We start from the raw sequence: 18,885 nt of genomic DNA on the forward strand, positions 1-18,885 counted from the left end.
CAGTGCCATCTGGACACTCTGGCAGTGCCATCTGGGTGCCATCCTGGTGATGCCAGGGAGCCCAGCGAGCACTGCCAGAGTGTCAGTGCCAAGGTGCCCGGGTGGCATCTTGTATGTGCTGGGGATTGGGCCCTTATGAAATGACCCCCTAATTGGTGAGGTAGGGTGTTGGGGGGTCCGGAAGCCACAGTGGGTGAGGGCTAAAGAATTGGCGCCATTCAAAAATGCCGCCCCAACCTCTTCCTGCACAAGCGAACAGAGCTTATCAGTGCAGGAAGTGTCGTCTCGGTGGGCGTTCCTCACCAAGGCCCAGAAATGAAGCATGTCCCGTTTAATAGTGGGTTGTTCTGGAAACACACAGCTAAACGCACCCGACACGGGACTCAATGTTGTCGGCCCTGGTGTTTTGAATTTACCTGGTGTGTGGTCAAGACCCGCCCCTCCACCTCCTGTGTGCCCCCCACCCTCTTAGTCAATCTTAATCCTTCACCCCACAAATGGATGTTTTACTTACTGCTACTTGAGATTCAGACATATCCATTTCATCAAACTAACCAAGGTTTTATTTATTCTGCATTTCCTCCTAGTGTCTTAGCAGAAATAGCCATGGGGAAGAAGGTGCTACATGTGCCATATAGGAACTCCACACTTACCAAACTACTGCAGTCAGCTCTGGGAGGCAACAGTAAGACTATGATGGTAAATGCTTGGTCAGCGAGAGGTACAATCTAATCCGACCTCTTTCGCAAAGCAAGTCTTTTGTTCTTTTCTCTTTCTTAGTTCCCACGCTCAGCCTTGCTAGCCTCTGCTTCCCATTTTGTGTCAGGCCTGCCAATGACACAGGTTGGATTTGCGAAGGGCTGCAGAGTAGGGCAAGGAGGGCCAATAATGTTTCTGCTGCCGGCCTGTGTCCCACCGAGGGATGGAGGCGGGCTGGTGACCTCCTGACGGCAGAACGTCCAACCTCAGGTGTCTGCCTGCCCTCGTTAACCGAATGAGGTGGCTGCTTAATTGGCTACCTTCCCCCAAATTGGTCCCAGGGTCTATTCCAATCCCGGAATAGACCCCAACTGTTGTTAGGATACTGGACTGAATCCCCAATGTTTTATTTTAACTTTGTAAGACTGTGAGGAAAGGATACCTTGCTCCAGGAGTGATGTCACGCAAAATAGGACTATGGAATATTAAAACAAACTTTATTACGAACACAGTATTAAAATACCTTTAACATCACACAAGAAAAATCGCTTATAATTACCCTGTAAACAATGCAAATCATTACAGTGACACAATAACCCTGAACTGTTATCATTATTTCCACTCAAGCAAAAAACAAAACCATCACCAATCACAATCCACTTTTAAATACAGTTAGCAGACTCGGGAATATTTGCTGTAATGAGATATCTCGGACCCTCCATTTTGAGAAAGAAAGATCTTTTGAGACTGCTTGAAAGAAAGAGACGTGACGCCCTGTCGGAATAATGCAGAATCTCTGACTGTATTCATCAGACACCTTCTCAGTTCACCTTGCAGTCAAAAACTAACTCTGAAAACCTCGACCCCTGACTGCTTCAACCCGCTGGTTTGTCCCATTAACCACATCATCTTACTAAGCTGAGCACAATGTCTCTAATTATCCTCTCCCCAGGGAACCCTCTTAATATAAATAAAAGTCTATTCGCCCGAACTTTTACAATGCTTTAATTACAGCTCTGGCTCCAAAATGCCGAGCTGTCTTTCAAACCAGGATTTTTAAAAAACATGACTGCAGCGGTCAAACACACACGAACCCAGGCTTTTTAACCCTTATTGCGCCAAATACATATAATACAATATATCTGAAATTCATCAAAAGTCCTGCCACCAGCAGTTCCAGATTCATGACATGGCTGTGGCATTGGGACAGAACTGTAGAGCCCAAAAAACAGTCTCATGTTTCTGATTGACTGCCCATTCAGTCACCAAAATCCAGTGTGCAATTGTGTCTTCTTACATTTGTGCAGAAATGCACTGCAGGTACTGGTAATATGATAAGGTAGCCTCAGTCATTCATTAACCAAGAATATTTTAATGGTTATCCCATTTTAATTTTATATATTGATTAAGTTATTTTGCAGAGTGAGGGCCCCTAGTGGTATCATGAGCATTCGCCATTTAAGTAAAATAAAAATCAGAAATGTCATGGAGCTTTCAAATCAATCATTTTATTTTTAAAGTTTTAGAATACCCAGTTCATTTTTTCCAATTGAGTGACAATTTAGCGTGGCCAATCCACCCACCCTGCACATCTTTTTTGGGTTGTGGGGACGAAACCCACGCAACCACGGGGAGAATGTTCAAACTCCACACCGACAGTGACCCAGGGCCGGGATCGAACCTGGGACCTCGACGCTGTGAGGCAGTAGGGCTAACCCACTGCCCCACCGTGCTCCCCTTCAAATCAATCATTATTCCGTTTGCAAGTCGTACCACAATAACATATCAGCATTGTCCGAAGGTTTTCCCCACATGAGATGAAGCTGGTGGGGCTGCATTTACACCTTTCAGGGTGTTCCACTGTGACAGGCTCGGGATTCCTTCTGTATGGATACTTGGACATTGTCTTCATTCCCAGTTACCAATAAAATTCAAGGTGGGAAGAAAACAATAAGGGTCACTAATTAAATGGAGACATTTCAATATATAGTATGTTCTTCCCGGTGCACAAGGAGGCGGAAAAGGAGGCACAGTGTATGAGTATAGTAGACAACAGGACAAAAAGGTTTGGCTCACCATTTTAGATCCCAACATCACACATTATGTAATCAAATTGTGTCCTTAATACTTCTGCTTCCACTGCAACTTATTCCAACCATTTACTTCATCTCATGTGGGTGAGCAAATGTTTCCTTTCATCAATTATATCTACTTTTCTGCTGTTGATTCCTTAATTCCCTTTTATTAGAATGATGGTAATTTTCATGCAGCGTTGTAGCAGGTCATAGCACTAAAGCTAAGTGCTTCAGGCAATGAATTACGTTTGAGATGGAGCTGTTGTTCAGTTAGGCAATCAGCAAACAAAATCAGTGCTCTCTCTCAATGCATCAGGGCACATGCATCATAATGCAGCTTAAATTCGGTCTGTCTGGTTGTTTGCTTTTAAGATTTTTGGGCAACACGGTAGCACAAGTGGACAGCACTGTGGCTTCACAGCGCCAGGGTCCCAGGTTCAATTCCCCGCTGGGTCACTGTCTGTGCGGAGTCTGCACGTTCTCCCCGTGTCTGCGTGGGTTTCGTCCGGGTGCTCCGGTTTCCTCCCACAGTCCAGAGACGTGCAGGTTAGGTGGATTGGCAATTAGAGGTGTGCAATCTATTCTGGCCTTGACTGTGACACTCGCATCCCGTGGACGAATAAAAAAATAATCCATTCTAGAATAGAAGACATGGGAGAGACAAGTGCGGAGCTGGGGAACCAGTTTCAGTCCTGCCAATCCTCAACTGATTATTGTCTTACAGATTGCGACAGTCAGTCCAGCTGATATCTGCTACGAGGAAACGCTTTCAACATTACGCTACGCAGAAAGGTAAAAAATAATGGTGGGGGGGGGGGGGCACTGCTGCCTCAATGCGCTGAGGAACCAGATTCAATCCCGGCACCGGGTCACTATCGTGTGGAGTTTGCACATTCTCCCCATGTCTGCGTGGGCCTCACCCCCACAAGATGTGCAGGGTAGGTGGATTGGCCGCACTAAATTCCCCCTTAATTGGAAAAAAAGGTATTGGGTACTCTAAATTTATTTAAAACAATAAATCAGACCAGCTACCTTTCGCTCCAAATCATTTATATATACGACAAACAGCCACGGTCCCTGCAGAACACCACTAGTCACAGCCCTTTATTCAGAAAAGCAACCTTCCACTGATACCCTGTGCCTTCTATAACTGAGCCAGTTCTGTATCCATGTTGCCAGCTCACCTCCGATCCCGTGTGAATTCACCTTCTGTACCAGTCTGCCATAAGGGACCTTGCCTTACTGAAGTCCATGTAGACAACATCCATTGCCCTACCTTCATCAATCATCTTTGTTACGTCCTCGAAAAACTCTATCAAGTTAGTGAGACACTACCTCCCCTTCACAAAACCGTGCTGCCTCTCGATAATACGTCCACTTGCTTCCAAATGGGATTAAATCCTGTCTTGAAGAATCCGCTCCAGTAATTTCCCTACCACTGATGTAAGGCTTACCGGCCTATAATTTCCTGGTTTATCCTTGCTACCTTCTTAAACAAAGGAACAACATTAGCTATTCTCCAGTCCTCTGGGACTTCACCTGTAGCCAGGGAGGATACAAAGATTTCTGTCAAGCCCCCAGCAATTTCCTCCCTTGCCTCCCTCAGTATTCTGGGGTAAATCCCATCAGGCCCTGGGGACTTATCCCCCTTGATGTTTCTCAAAATGCCCAATTCCTCCTCCTTTTTGGTCTCAATGTTGAAAATGTAGCAGCCAACTTCCACATAACAATCAGCAACGTGATGACAAGTGGGTCTTCTCATTTTGGTCACATTGGAAGAATTGGCCAGAGAAGCAGGGAGAACTTTGCTACCCTACTTCGAAATAATGTTGTGGGTATTTTTCAATCCACTTGAAGGAGCAGATCGGATCTCAGTTTGAGCATTAGAAAGACATCGCACACCACTGCCTCATCAGCAAGACCCAAGCCTATGGCGATCAAATTTTGCAGCAAGAATGAACCATGGCTGACACATATGCCAGCGAGTGGTGTGTATAAATGTATATTGGGCCAAGTAGCTAAATTACACGTGATTTAAAAAAAACAAAAAACTTTTTCACAGAATATTTCTCACGTTAAGTATCTTTCCTTTTTCCTTGCAACTTTCTTCTTCCCCTCCACCCTTTCCCTGTGGGCCTGATTGGCTGAAGCTGGGAGGGTAATGGGGCAGTGACAAAGCCTACTTCCGGGAGTTTGTTTGCTACTTTAATCTGTAGCAATCGCAATTTGTAAAAATAACTTTTAGGAAATGTTGTAATCACTTGCCTTCCTCCCCCTTTTCCATTTTCATGGCTGAAGGACTAAGAATATCCAGAACAAGGCAGTGATAAATGAAAATCCAACAGAAAGACTCATATTGGAGCTGAGGGCAGAGAATGTCAAACTGAGATCAACGATCACCAAGATTAGGAAATCTGGACAATGGGTAGAGGACGAAATGAGTAGGTATCTCTGACTGATTGAGCAGAATGTAATTATTTTGTTTATTAAAGTTGATTTAAACTGCCGTCTCCTGCGATGCTCAAACACCTTTTGAAAATTGAAAGAGATTTAAAAAAATCAATAAGCCCGTTCGCTAAAAGCAACCACCAGACAGGGTCCGCTGTTTATTTTCCTGTTGCCTAGATCTCAAAAGTGAGAGGAGACGTTTTTGAAGGGTTGTGGGACTGGCACTGAACTATGGGTGTGATTTAAATGATGAGTGCGTGGATCTCCTCAGGTAACAGGACACACTGACAAATTAATTAGCAAAGCTTCATAAATAGAGGTATTGAGTTGAGCACAATAAAGAGAGAGGTTATGCTGAACTTTTCTCAACCTCTGGTTCTGGCCACAGCTATAGTGTTGTGTCCAGTGTGGTCACTACGCTTTAGGAAAGATATCAGAGTCTTTGAGTGTGCGCCGGTCCCAAGGTTAGCACTGTTGCTTCACAGCGCCAGGGTCCATGTTCGATTCCCGGCTTGGGTCACTGCCTGTGCGGAGTCTGCATGTTTTCCCCCAGTCTGCGTAGAAAAGTACAGGCCCTTTGGCCCTCCAAGCCTGCGCCAACCATGCTGCCCGTCTAAAGTAAAATCGTCTACACTTCCGGGGTCCGTATCCCTCTATTCCCATCCTATTCATGTATTTGTCAAGATGCCCCTTAAACGTCACTATCGTCCCTGCTTCCACCACCTCCTCCGGCTGCGAGTTCCAGGCACCCACTACCCTCTGGGTAAAAAAACTTACCTCGAACATCTAACCGGGTGCTCTGGTTTCCTCCCACAAGTTCTGAAAGACATGCTGTTAGGCGAATTGGACATTCTGAATTCTCCCTCTGTGTATCCAAACAGGCGCCGGAATGTGGCGACTGGGGGCTTTTCACAGTAACTTCATTGCGGTGTTAATGTAAGCCTACTTGTGACAATAAAGATTATTATTATGAGAGATTCTCGCCTCAGTATTAAAGTGGGGTTGCTCTCGGAGATATTGATGTATACAAGATTATGGCACATTCAGGTGAGGTAGACAATGAAAAACTCTGCCTTTGAACTGATTGTACAAGGACTGGGGGGGGACACAGATTTAAGATTTTGGGCAGCAGAGGAAGTGGAAGAGGGGTATGTGAGGAAGGACATTTTAACGCAGCGAGAGGTCATGAGCAACTTTTGGAAGAACCTCCCCTTCCGTCCAAACCTGGACACTGAGTTCATGGCTCCTTTAAGCGCAAACCTCATTCCTGCTCCCCATGTTTAGGAGGTTTATTGCAAAATCACGCTGTCCTTTTCTCACTAGAGGAGTTACGGCGTTCACTGGCTAAGAACGAGCTCCAGATGGCAGAGATTCAGACTTCGTGGGAGCAACGGCTGGCGGGAGCGCGGAAGGAATGGGAGCAGCAATATCAAACTCTAACACAGGTTAGAACGAGCAAAGCACGCCAGATCGTGCCTGCGCCCTCGAGCAGCAGAGTGACAGGAGAAAGGATAGGATGGCCATTCGACCAGGATTTCCATCCAGCATAAAGCAAACAAGTCTGACCAGGAAATTGCTGGAAATACTCAGCTGGCCTTGCAGCATCTGTAGAGAGGGAAGGAGGGTTAACCGAAAGGCCATCAACCTAAACATTAACTAGGTTTTTCTCTCCGTGGATGCTGCCTTAACCACAGAGTGTTTCCAGAACCTTCTGTTTATATTTCACCGGCGAAACCAATTAATGTTGGCCTGACCGGCGATGCCCACAACCCACGAATGGATAAAGCAAAAGAAGTCTGTGGTGATATGCATCACTGTAAATACACAAGGGGTTAATGTAAATACACTACAACTAAGTAAACACTAGAGGGAGCACCAGAGATGTTATGACATGCAGACATACAGCTAATGAACACATAGAATAGGACACGGCCAATGGGCAGTCAAGACACTCAGAGGTGGCACTACCACAAGGGTGCATTTACACAACCCATATAAAAGGACAGGGCACACGTGCTCTTTCTCTTTCCATAGGCGACACTTACAGAGAAGGACAGGGGCAGATCAGAGCATCACACCCACCGCATGGCTTAGAGCAGACTGGTTAGTTAGATTGAGTTACTATAGCAAGATTAGCAGGAGAGTCAAACTCAAGTAGGAGAATTGTTAACTGTTCAATAAATGTGTTAAACCTATCTCCAAGCCTGAACCTTCCTTTGTCAGAGCATACATCAAGGAAGCAGCTTATGCTACATGAAGAAGCATAACACAACAAAGTCATCAGTCAAAACTCGATGCCAGGGTCGTACAGGAATATTAACACACAACAAATAATATGGTATAGGAGCAAGATGTGATACTTGGAGCTGAAAGGGGGCAAGTCTCAGAAGGGCAAAGAAATTAAATACTTTGACTTCTGCTGCCGAACCCCTTCAGCAGAGGGAACTGAATGAGCAAAGGAAAGGTTACAAGGGCTGGCGTCCCAAGTACAAGGAATCTATTCATAATGTGAACATCTGTCTTCATTTCACTAGCTTCTTTGTTACTTTCATAGACATGTTAATCTCAAGTACTTGATGTTGCCAATTCAACCCAGCTGGTTTGAATAATTCATGTCTATTATTTGTTCATGAGCAGTGGCCTTCTCTAACAAGGATAACATTTACTGTCTATGTCTAATTGCCCTTGGGATGGTAGTGGTATGTGTCCTGTGGGGGGGGGGGGGGAATCATAAACCACAATATACACATTTACCAAATGATTCCCCGAATGAAGAAATTACCAACAGTTTAAATTTTTGTAACTTTTACTTTAAAACTACTCCAAATTAACATAAATTAAACATGAATTAACAGGCAAATTACACTTCAAATAAAAAGATACATTGCACTTTAACTGGTCTTAGACAATCACCAGCATTTCTCCATCAGTATGTACGGCATTGCATGGTTACTCAGTTCCCCTTTATTTCCACCGGGAAGGTCAGGAGTCCTATCCAACGACAGCTTTCATCCCAATAGTGAAAATCATCAGCAAAGCACAGGTCTTCATTATTATTGGGCGGCGAATGTGGACAAGGTGCGGCAGTGGTGGGAAGGAGAAGGGGTAGAGTGGGTTAGGATGGAGGAGGAATCTTGTAAGGGGTCTAGTTTGAGGGCTATGGTGATGGCAGCATTACCAATGGTTCCGAGTAGGTATTCAGGGAGCCCAGTGGTGCAGTCCACGGTGAAAATATGGAATCAGCTGAGGAGGCATTTTAGGGTGGAAGGGATGTCGGTGCTAACGCCGCTGTGCGAGAATCATGGGTTTGAGCTGGGGGTGGGGGGGGGGGTGGATAGTGTATACAGGAAGTGGAGGGAAGTGGGGCTGGTCAAGGTGAGGGATTTGTATTTGGAGGACGGGTTCGCCAGTCTGGAGGAGCTAAGGGAGAGGGTACAGCTGCCGAGGGGTAGTGAGTTCAGGTATCTGCAGGTTACGGACTTTGCGCGAAAGGTCTGGAAGGGTTCCCTCAGTTGTCGGGATACACCCTGCTGGAGCGACTGCTGCTTCCAGATGTGGAAGGGGAGGGAAGAATTGGGGATATATATAAGTGGTTGGGGAGCAGGCAGGTGAGCGGGTGGTGAAGATCAAGGAGAAATGGGAAGCGGAGTTAGGAGGGGCGATCAATTGGGGAGCATGGAGTGAGGCACTACGAAGGGTAAACGGGACCTCATGTGCAAGGATGAGCCTGATACAGTTTAAGGTGGTGCACAGGGTGCATATGACTCGGGCGAGAATGAGTGGGTTCTTTCAGGGGGTAGCAGATCAGTGTGAGAGGTGTGGGCGGGGGCCAGCGAATCATGTGCACATGTTTTGGGATTGTGAAAAATTGGGAAGATTCTGGGCGGGAGTGTTCGTGGTCTTAGCCAGGATAGTGGAGGAGGGAGTGGACCAGGACCCTTTGGTGGCGATATTTGGGGTTTCAGAGAAACCGGAGCTCATGGAGAGGAGGAAGGCCGATGTCTTGGCCTTCACCTCTCTGATTGCACAGCGACAAATTTTGTTGGAGTGGCAGTTGGCATCGCCACTGGGGGTAGCAACATGGTTGGATGACCTGTATGACTTCCTGCGATTAGAGAAGATAAAGTATGAGTTAAGGAGCTCTTCAGGGGGTTTCAGGAAAGGTGGGGAATGTTTGTGACCGTGTTTGAGTGGCTGTTCGTCGTGGGGGAGGGGGGGTGAAAAAGGGGAAAAATCTGTACAGACTGGATAGTTGATTGTTGGGAAGCATGTTTCCCGGGGTGTTTGTTCGCTGTAACCTGTTTTGATACATGTTTGTAATAAAATATATGTTTTTTAAAAAGCAAAGCACAGGTCTGTGAACCTCCCTCCCTCGAGTTATAGAACATAGAACAGTACAGCACAGAACAGGCCCTTCGGCCCTCGATGTTGTGCCGAGCAATGATCACCCTACTCAAACCCACGTATCCACCCTATACCCGCAACCCAACAACTTCCCCCCCTTAACCTTACTATTAGGACACTACGGGCAATTTAGCATGGCCAATCCACCTATCCCGCACATCTTTGGACTGTGGGAGGAAACCGGAGCACCCGGAGGAAACCCACGCACACACGGGGAGGACATGCAGACTCCGCACAGACAGTGACCCAGCCGGGAATCGAACCTGGGACCCTGGAGCTGTGAAGCATTTATGCTAACCACCATGCTACCCTGCTGCCCCTTAGTTATGACAGTCCTGATAGTGTAGCTGTCTATCAACAAACCAATAACACACCAGTTCACAGTTTGGCCATATCTGTTTAGTGTTTCTGAGCAATTCACATATCCTCCCGGGTTTTACACCTTGTTTTTATCCAACAACTCCAGCACCTGCCTGCAGATTGCCTTCTGCCTCCAGTTCTCCTTTGTTTATACCAGCCATGTGTGTTTTGTATGCTAACTTCCTTCCTGGTGGTACTATTTCCACATCAAAGGTCACCAGGTCACATGGTCCCAGGTTCGATTCCCGACTTGGCTCACTGTTTATGTGGAGTCTCCACGTTCTACCCGTGTCTGCGTGGGTTTCCTCCGGGTGCTCCGGTTTCCTCCCACAGTCCAAAGATGTGCAGGTTAGCTGAGCAGGAGAGGGGGTGATGGGCAGGAGAGGGGGTGATGGGCGGGAGAGGGGGTGATGGACGGGAGAGGGGGTGATGGGCGGGAGAGGGGGTGATGGGCGGGAGAGGGGGTGATGAGCGGGAGAGGGGGTGACGGGGTGGAGAGGGGGTGATGGGCGGGAGGGGGGTGATGAGCGGGAGAGGGGGTGAGCGGGAGAGGGGGGTGATGGGCGGGAGAGGGGGTGATGGGCGGGAGAGGGGGTGATGGGCGGGAGAGGGGGTGATGGGCGGGAGAGGGGGTGACGGGCAGGAGGGAGGTGATGGGTGGGAGAGGGGGTGATGGGCGGGAGAGGGGGTGATGGGCGGGAGAGGGTGTGACAGGGTGGAGAGGGGGTGATGGGCGGGGGGGTGACGGGGTGGAGAGGGGGTGATGGGTGGGAGGGGGGGGTGATGGGCGGGAGGGGGGTGATGGGCGGGAGAGGGGGTGATGGGCGGGAGAGTGGGTGATGGGCGGGAGAGGGGGTGATGGGCAGGAGGGGGGGTGATGGGCAGGAGGGGGGGTGATGGGCGGGAAAGGGGGTGATGGGTGGGAAAGGGGGGTGATGGGTGGGAAAGGGGGTGATGGGTGGGAGAGGGGGTGACGGGGTGGAGAGGGGGGTGATGGGCGGGAGAGGGGGTGACGGGGTGGAGAGGGGGTGATGGGCGGGAGGGGGTTGATGGGCGGGAGAGGGGGTGATGGGCGGGAGAGGGGGGTGATGGGTGGGAGAGGGGGTGATGGGTGGGAGAGGGGGTGATGGGCGGGGAGAGGGGTTGATGGGCGGGAGAGGGGGTGATGAGCGGGAGAGGAGGTGAGCGGGAGACAGGGTGATGGGCGGGAGAGGGGGTGATGGGCGGGAGAGGGGGTGATGAGGTGGGAGAGGGGGTGATGGGCGGGAGAGGGGGTGATGGGCGGGAGAGGGGATGATGAGCGGGAGAGGGGGTGAGCGGGAGAGGGGGTGAGCGGGAGAGGGGGTGATGGGCGGGGGAGGGGGTGATGGGCGGTAGAGGGGGTGATGAGCGGTAGAGGGGGTGATGGGCGGGAGAGGGGGTGATGGGCGGGAGAGAGGGTGATGAGCGGGGAGAGGGGGTGAGCGGGAGACGGGGTGATGGGCGGGGAGGGGGTGATGGGTGGTAGAGGGGGTGATGAGCGGTAGAGTGGGTGATGGGCGGGAGAGGTGGTGATGAGCGGTAGAGGGGGTGAGCGGGAGACGGGGTGATGGGCGGGAGAGGGGGTGATGGGCGGGAGAGGGGGGTGATGGGCGGGGGAGGGGGGTGATGGGTGGGAGAGGGGGGTGATGAGCGGGAGAGGGGTTGATGGGCGGGAGAGGGGGGGGATGGGCGGGAGAGGGGGTGATGGGCGGGAGAGGGGGTGATGAGCGGTAGAGGGGGTGATGGGCGGGAGAGGGGGGGTGATGGGCGGGTGAGAGGGGGATGAGCGGGAAAGGGGGCGATGAGTGGGAGAGGGGGTGATGGGCGGGAGAGGGGGTGATGGGCGGGGGAGGGGGTGATGGGTGGGAGAGGGGGTGATGAGCGGGAGAGGGGTTGATGGGCGGGAGAGGGGGGTGATGGGCGGGAGAGGGGGTGATGGGCGGGAGAGGGGGTGATGAGCGGTAGAGGGGGTGATGTGCGGGAGAGGGGGTGATGGGCGGGAGAGGGGGTGAGCGGGAAAGGGGGCGATGAGTGGGAGAGGGGGTGATGGGCGGGAGAGGGGGTGAGCGGGAGAGGGGGCGATGAGTGGGAGAGGGGGTGAGCGGGAGAGGGGTTGATGGGCGGGAGAGGGGGTGATGGGCAGGAGGGGGGTGATGGGCGGGAGAGGGGGTTATGAGTGGGAGAGGGGGTGATGAGTGGGAGAGGGGGTGAGCGGGAGAGGGGGTGATGGGTGGGAGAGGGGGTGAGGGCGAGAGGGGTTGAGTTGGCGGGTTGGCCAATGGGCCACGATGATAGCCTACAGGTTGCATAGTGACTATAGCTGTTCTAGGTAGTAGGCGTTCAGGATTGGAAGATGTGTTAAATATAATGGAAAACATTACTAATCAGTTGAAAAATGTGTTTTCCAGGAAAGGCAGATGATCCAAATGTTCCCCCATCTGTCGAATGTGAATGTGGACCCACAGCTCTCTGCCTTTGTCAAGCTCTTCATCAAAGACGGTATTGACCTCTCGCCCTGTCTCCCTGTCTTCAGATCCAAGTCTGCGTTTGACTAACTGCCTTTTCGAATTGTTCTTTCCATCTTCACCTGGATTAGAGTCAACTCTCTTTCCAATTTAAAACTATTTGATTTGTTTTCGACAGCTAGAATATCTGAGTGTTTTAAACTTGGAAAGGAAAATAAAGAAGAATCTAATTTATTTAATGAGCTGCCTTCCAGTTATACATAAGAACATAAGAACTAGGAGCAGGAGTAGGCCAACTGGCCCCTCGAGCCTGCTCCTCCATTCAATGAGATCATGGCTGATGTTTTGTGGGGTCAGCTCCACTTTCCGGCCCGAACACCATAACCCTTAATCCCTTTATTCTTCAAAACACTATCTTTATCTTAAAAACATTTAATGAAGAAGCCTCAACTGCTTCACTGGGCAAGGAATTCCATAGATTCACAACCCTTTGGGTGAAGAAGTTCCTCCTAAACTCAGTCCTAAATCTACTTCCCCTTATTTTGAGGCTATGCTCCCTAGTTCTGCTTTCACCCGCCAGTGGAAACAACCTGCTCGCATCTATCCTATCTATTCCCTTCATAATTTTATGTCTCTATAAGATCCCCCCTCATCCTTCTAAATTCCAACGAGTACAGTCCCAGTCTACTCAACCTGTCCTCGTAATCCAACCCCTTTAGTTCTGGGATTAACCTAGTGAATCTCCTCTGCACACCCTCCAGCGCCAGTACGTCCTTTCTCAAGTAAGGAGACCAAAACTGAACACAATACTCCAGGTGTGGCCGCACTAACACCTTATACAATTGCAACATAACCTCCCTAGTCTTAAACTCCATCCCTCTAGCAATGAAGGACAAAATTCCATTCGCCTTCTTAATCACCTGTTGCACCTGTAAACCAACTTTTTGTGACTCATGCACGAGCACACCCAGGTCTCTCTGCACAGCAGCATGTTTTAATATTTTATCATTTAAATAATAATCCTGTTTGCTGTTATACCTACCAAAATTTGCATTGTATATCTTGGGTTGCCCTATTATGTATTTTCTTGAATTTTGTTTAATTCCCTTTTCTTCCATGTAGTGAATGATCTGTTTAGCTGCTTGCAGAAAATACTTTTCACTGTACCTCGGTACACGTGACAATAAACAAATCCAATCCAAAATGGATAACCTCACATTTGTCAACATTGTATTCCATTTGCCAGACCCTAGCCCATTCACTTAACCTATGCAAATCCCTCTGCAGATTTCCAGTATCCTCTGCAGTTTTTGCTTTAACACTCATCTTAGTGTCATCTGCAAACTTGGACACATTGCACTTGGGCCCCAACTCCAAATCATCTATGTAAATTGTGAACAACTGTGGGACCAACACTGATCCCTGAGGGACACCACTAGCTACTGATTGCCAACCAGAGAAACACCCCATTAATCCCCACTCTTTGCTTTCTATTAATGAACCAATCCTCATAGAATCTCATAGAATTTACAGTGCAGAAGGAGGCCATTTGGCCCATCGAGTCTGCACCAGCCCATGGAATGAGCACCCCACCCAAGCCCACACCTCCACCCGATCCTCGTAACCCAGTCTCACCACACCTTTATCCATCCTCTATCCATGCTACTACTTTACCCTTAATGCCATGCATCTTTATCTTATGCAGCAACCTTTTGTGTGGCACCTTGTCAAAGGCTTTCTGGAAATCCAGATATACCACATCCATTGGCTCCCCATTATCTACCGCTCTGGTAATGTCCTCAAAAAATTCCACTGAATTTGTTAGGCACGACCTGCCCTTTATGAACCCATGCTGCGTCTGCCCAATGGGGCAATTTCCATCCAGATGCCTCGCTATTTCATCTTTGATGATAGATTCCAGCATCTTCCCTACTATGAAGTTAAGCTCACTGGCCTATAATTACCCACTTTCTGCCTACCTCCTTTTGTAAACAGTGGTATCACGTTTGCTAATTTCCAATCCACCGGGACCACCCCAGAGTCTAGTGAATTTTGGTAAATTATCACGAGTGCATTTGCAATTTCCCTAGCCATCTCTTTTAGTACCCTGGGATATATTCCATCAGGGCAAGGAGACTTGTCTACCTTTAGCCCCATTAGCTTGCCCATCACTACCTCCTTAGTGATAACAATCATCTCAAGGTCCTCACCTGTCATAGCCTCATTTCTATCAGTCGCTGGCATGTTATTTGTGTCTTCCACTGTGAAGGCCGATCCAAAAAACCTGTTCAGTTCCTCAGCCATTTCCTCATCTCTCATTATTAAATCTCCCTTCTCATCCTCTAAAGGACCAATATTTACCATAGCCACTCTTTTTTGTTTTATATATTTGTAAAAACTTTTACTGTCTGTTTTTATATTCTGAGCAAGTTTACTCTCATAATCTATCTTACTCTTCTTTATAGCTATTTTAATAGCTTTCTGTTGCTCCCTAAAGATTTCCCAGTCCTCTAGTCTCCCACTAATCTTTGCCACTTTATATGCTTTTTCCTTCAATTTGATACTCTCCCTTATTTCCTTAGATATCCACGGTTGATTTTCCCTCTTTCTACCGTCCTTCCTTTTTGCTGGTATAAACTTTTGCTGAGCACTGTGAAAAATCGCTTGGAATGTTCTCCACTGTTCCTCAACTGTTTCACCATAAAGTATTTGCTCCCAGTCTACCTTAGCTGGCTCTTCTCTCATCCCATTGTAATCTCCTTTGTTAAAGCACAAAACACTAGTGTTTGATTTTACCTTCTCACCCTCCATCTGTATTTTAAATTCCACCATATTGTGATCGCTCCTTCCGAGAGGATCCCTAACTATGAGATCATTAATCAATCCTGTCTCATTACACAGGACCAGATTCAGAACCGCTTGTTCCCTTGTAGGTTCCATTACATACTGTTCCAGGAAATTATCGCGGATACATTCTATAAACTCCTCCTCAAGTCTGCCTTGACCGACCTGGTTAAACCAATCGACATGTAGATTAAAATCCCCCAAGATAACTGCTGTACCATTTCTACATGCATCAGTTATTTCTTTGTTTATTGCCTGCCCCACCATAATGTTACTATTTGGTGGCCTATAGACTACTCCTATCAATGACTTTTTTCGCCTTACTATTCCTGATTTCCACCCAAATGGATTCAACCTTATCCTCCATAGCACCGATGTCATCCCTTACTATTGCCCGGATGTCATCCTTAAATAATAGAGCTACACCACCTCCCTTACCATCCACTCTGTCCTTCCGAATAGTTTGATACCCTTGGATATGTAACTCCCAGTCGTGACCATCCTTTCACTATGTTTCAGTGATGGCCACTAAATCATAGTCATTCACGATGATTTGCGCCGTCAATTCATTTACCTTATTTCGAATACTACAAGCATTCAGGTAAAGTACACTTATGTTGGCTTTTATACCTCTGTTTTGAATCTTAATACCTCGATCAGTAACCTCTCCTAAGTTATATTTCCTCTTAACTTTTCTCCTAATTTTCCTTGTCATTGAACACATATCTTCATGTAACAACCTGCCGTGTTGCTTACCATTTATGTTTTTACTTCCTGTTTTATTCCTTTTGTTATTACTGGGCCTATTCACTGAGCTCCCCTCAGTCACTGTACCTTGTACTGTCGCCCTTATGGATTTCTGACTATGTCTTCTCTGCCTTACACTTTCCCCCTTACTGCCTTTTGTTTCTGTCCCTGTTTTACTACCTTCCGACTTCCTCCATTGGTTCCCATCCCCCTGCCACATTAGTTTAAACCCTCCCCAACAGCTCTAGAAAACACCCCCCCTAGGACATCGGTTCCAGTCCTGCCCAGGTGCAGACCGTCCGGTTTGTACTGGTCCCACCTCCCCCAGAACCGGTTCCAATGCCCCAGGAATTTGAATCCCTCCCTCTTGCACCATCTCTCGAGCCACGCATTCATCCTATCTATCCTGATATTCCTACTCTGACTAGCTTGTGGCACAGGTAGCAATCCTGAGATTACTACCTTTGTGGTCCTACTTTTTAGTTTAACTCCTAACTCCTTGATTTCAACTTGTAGGACCTCATCCCGTTTTTTACCTATATCATTGGTGCCTATGTGCACCACGACAGCTGGCTGTTCACCCCCCCACCCCCCAGAATATCCTGCAGCCGCTCCGAGACATCCTTGACCCTTGCACCAGGGAGGCAACATACCATCCTGGAGTCTCAATTGCATCCACAGAACCGCCTGTCTATTCCCCTTATGATCGAGTCCCCTATCACTATAGCCCTGTCATTCTTCTTCCTGCCCTGCTGCACAGCAGAGCCAGCCACGGTGCCATGAACCTGGCTGATGCTGCCTTGCCCTGGTGAGCCAACTCCCTCAACAGTATCCAAAGCGGTATATCTGTTTTGCATGGAGATGACCGCAGGGGACACCTGCACTGCCTTCCTACTCTCGCTCTGTCTTTTGGTCACCCATTTTCTATTTCCCTCAGTAACCTTCACCTACGGTGTGACCAACTCACTAAACGTGCTATCCACGACGTCCTCAGCATCGCGGATGCTCCAAAGTGAGTCCATCCGCAGCTCCAGAGCCGTCAAGCGGTCTAACAGGAGCTGCAGCTGTTGTGGTCTACATAGGCACCAACAATATAGTTGCACGTTCTTGCACGTGAAGGAGCCAGGGACAGTGACGTGTCCCTGAGCTCCCACATCGCACATGAGGAGCATGACACGGGTCTGGGATCTACTGCCATGTCTTAAACCTTTGGTTAACTTATACAACTACAATTCCAAAAAAAGCAAAGAAAAAAATAAATATACCAATGAAAAGAAAAAGAAAACAGAAAAACTACTTACCAGTCACTCACCAAGGATAAAAAGCACATCCTCCCCACCCAGCTTAGAATTCCCACCTAGCTTCAAATTCCCAAACTCACTCTTTGCTGTATCTCACTCTGGCTGTGTCTCCTCTGGCTCACTGGGAGAACTCACTGGGAGGGAGTGAGTTACAAGTTGCTCTTTTAAATTGGCCTGAGTTGACTCCCCTCCCCACCTGCTTTTAGATCAAAGTAGATTAAGGTGACTGACACTTATACAGATTAATACAGATGAGGAATCCTCTTTCCTGGCCTTCTACTTATCTGAAGCGTTTCTCTTCCACCGTCTTCGCCTCTGTCATTTAATCGCTTCTCGGCCTTTTGGCTCAGATTCGGTATGTCTCTCTTGTGGGGACCATGAATTGGATTCAATTTGAATTGGTTTTTGGAGCAGGCAAGGAGCTGGATTAGGGGTTCGCCCCTGACCACACTCTGAGCCCTGGCTTTGTAACTCAGAAAAAGTAATTTTAAAAAAAATTAGTCACTCCTCCCTCGAACTCTCATAGAAACCCTCTCTCCTTTCTGTTATTTTTAAAACTTCCCTTATCCTCAGCCCATCAGTTGCTTAACGGATTTTGAAACTGAAATGAAAATCGCTTATTGTCACAAGTAGGCTTCAATGAAGTTACCGTGAAAAGCTCCTAGTCGCCACATTCCGGTGCCTGTTCGGGGAGGCGGGTACGGGAATCGAACCGTGCTGCTGGCCTGCCTTGGTCTGCTTTCAAAGCCAGCGATTTAGCCCAGTGTGCTAAACCAGCCCCTTCCAGCTGTGGTAAAATGACCCTTGAAGCATTAGCCCCGATTTACGAGGAGGCAGAGAGGGAGTAGAGATTGACTTGTAGTGACCGTGCAGGGTGGGGGGGGGGGGGGGGGGGGGGGGGGGGGCTACCCATATAGATGAGGAGCACGGAAAGCCCCGCCAAACCCAACTGCAGGAGCTCATTTGAAATGGAGAATAGAGGTGGGAAATCCTGTGGGAAAGGGATAGGCCAGGGAGGATCCTGAAAAACACATCAGACCAGTATTCACATTTTCCCGTTATACTGTTTTTTTTCCCCTACTCAGGAGTGGGGAAGGGGAATGTTTCCCACCTGATTACAGCGGGTTGCACCTCCTGGTTTAGATCACTCGGCTAAATCGCTGGCTTTTAAAGCAGACCAAGCAGGCCAGCGGCACGGTTCGATTCCCGTACCAGCCTCCCGAACAGGCGCCGGAATGCGGCGACTAGGGGCTTTTCACAGTAACTCCATTGAAGCCTACGCGTGACAATAAGCGATTTTCATTTCATTTCTTTTCCTGCTCCTCCTGGCCCACAGGCAGTGCTGTACCTGGCACACCCCTCGTCCCTTTAGCTGCCCTGTTTCCTCGGCCCTGGGAAGTCTGTCCCGAACCCATTAAATGTGAAAGTCCCTAAAAAATAACCCTGAGGCAAGCCGTCACTACAGCATATTTCAATAAATGACCTGGCTCTTGAGAGACGGTTACTTACCTGACCCACGAC

The 18,885-nt window shown here is 48.4% G+C and overlaps 1 protein-coding gene across 1 annotated transcript in view; it reads left to right on the plus strand.

The window, feature by feature from the left end:
• kif28 (kinesin family member 28) overlaps positions 1–18,885 on the plus strand; it is an 83,703-nt gene that overhangs the window by 21,943 nt on the left and 42,875 nt on the right. Inside the window, exons 7-11 of the mRNA XM_038819531.1 lie at positions 588–699; positions 3,499–3,566; positions 5,073–5,215; positions 6,546–6,667; positions 12,416–12,506. Of these exons, the coding sequence (XP_038675459.1) occupies positions 588–699; positions 3,499–3,566; positions 5,073–5,215; positions 6,546–6,667; positions 12,416–12,506 (536 nt within the window). The remainder of the gene's footprint in view (positions 1–587; positions 700–3,498; positions 3,567–5,072; positions 5,216–6,545; positions 6,668–12,415; positions 12,507–18,885) is intronic.

Source organism: Scyliorhinus canicula, chromosome 1 (genome assembly GCF_902713615.1).
Source record: "Scyliorhinus canicula chromosome 1, sScyCan1.1, whole genome shotgun sequence".
Classification (NCBI taxonomy): Eukaryota; Metazoa; Chordata; class Chondrichthyes; order Carcharhiniformes; family Scyliorhinidae; genus Scyliorhinus; species Scyliorhinus canicula.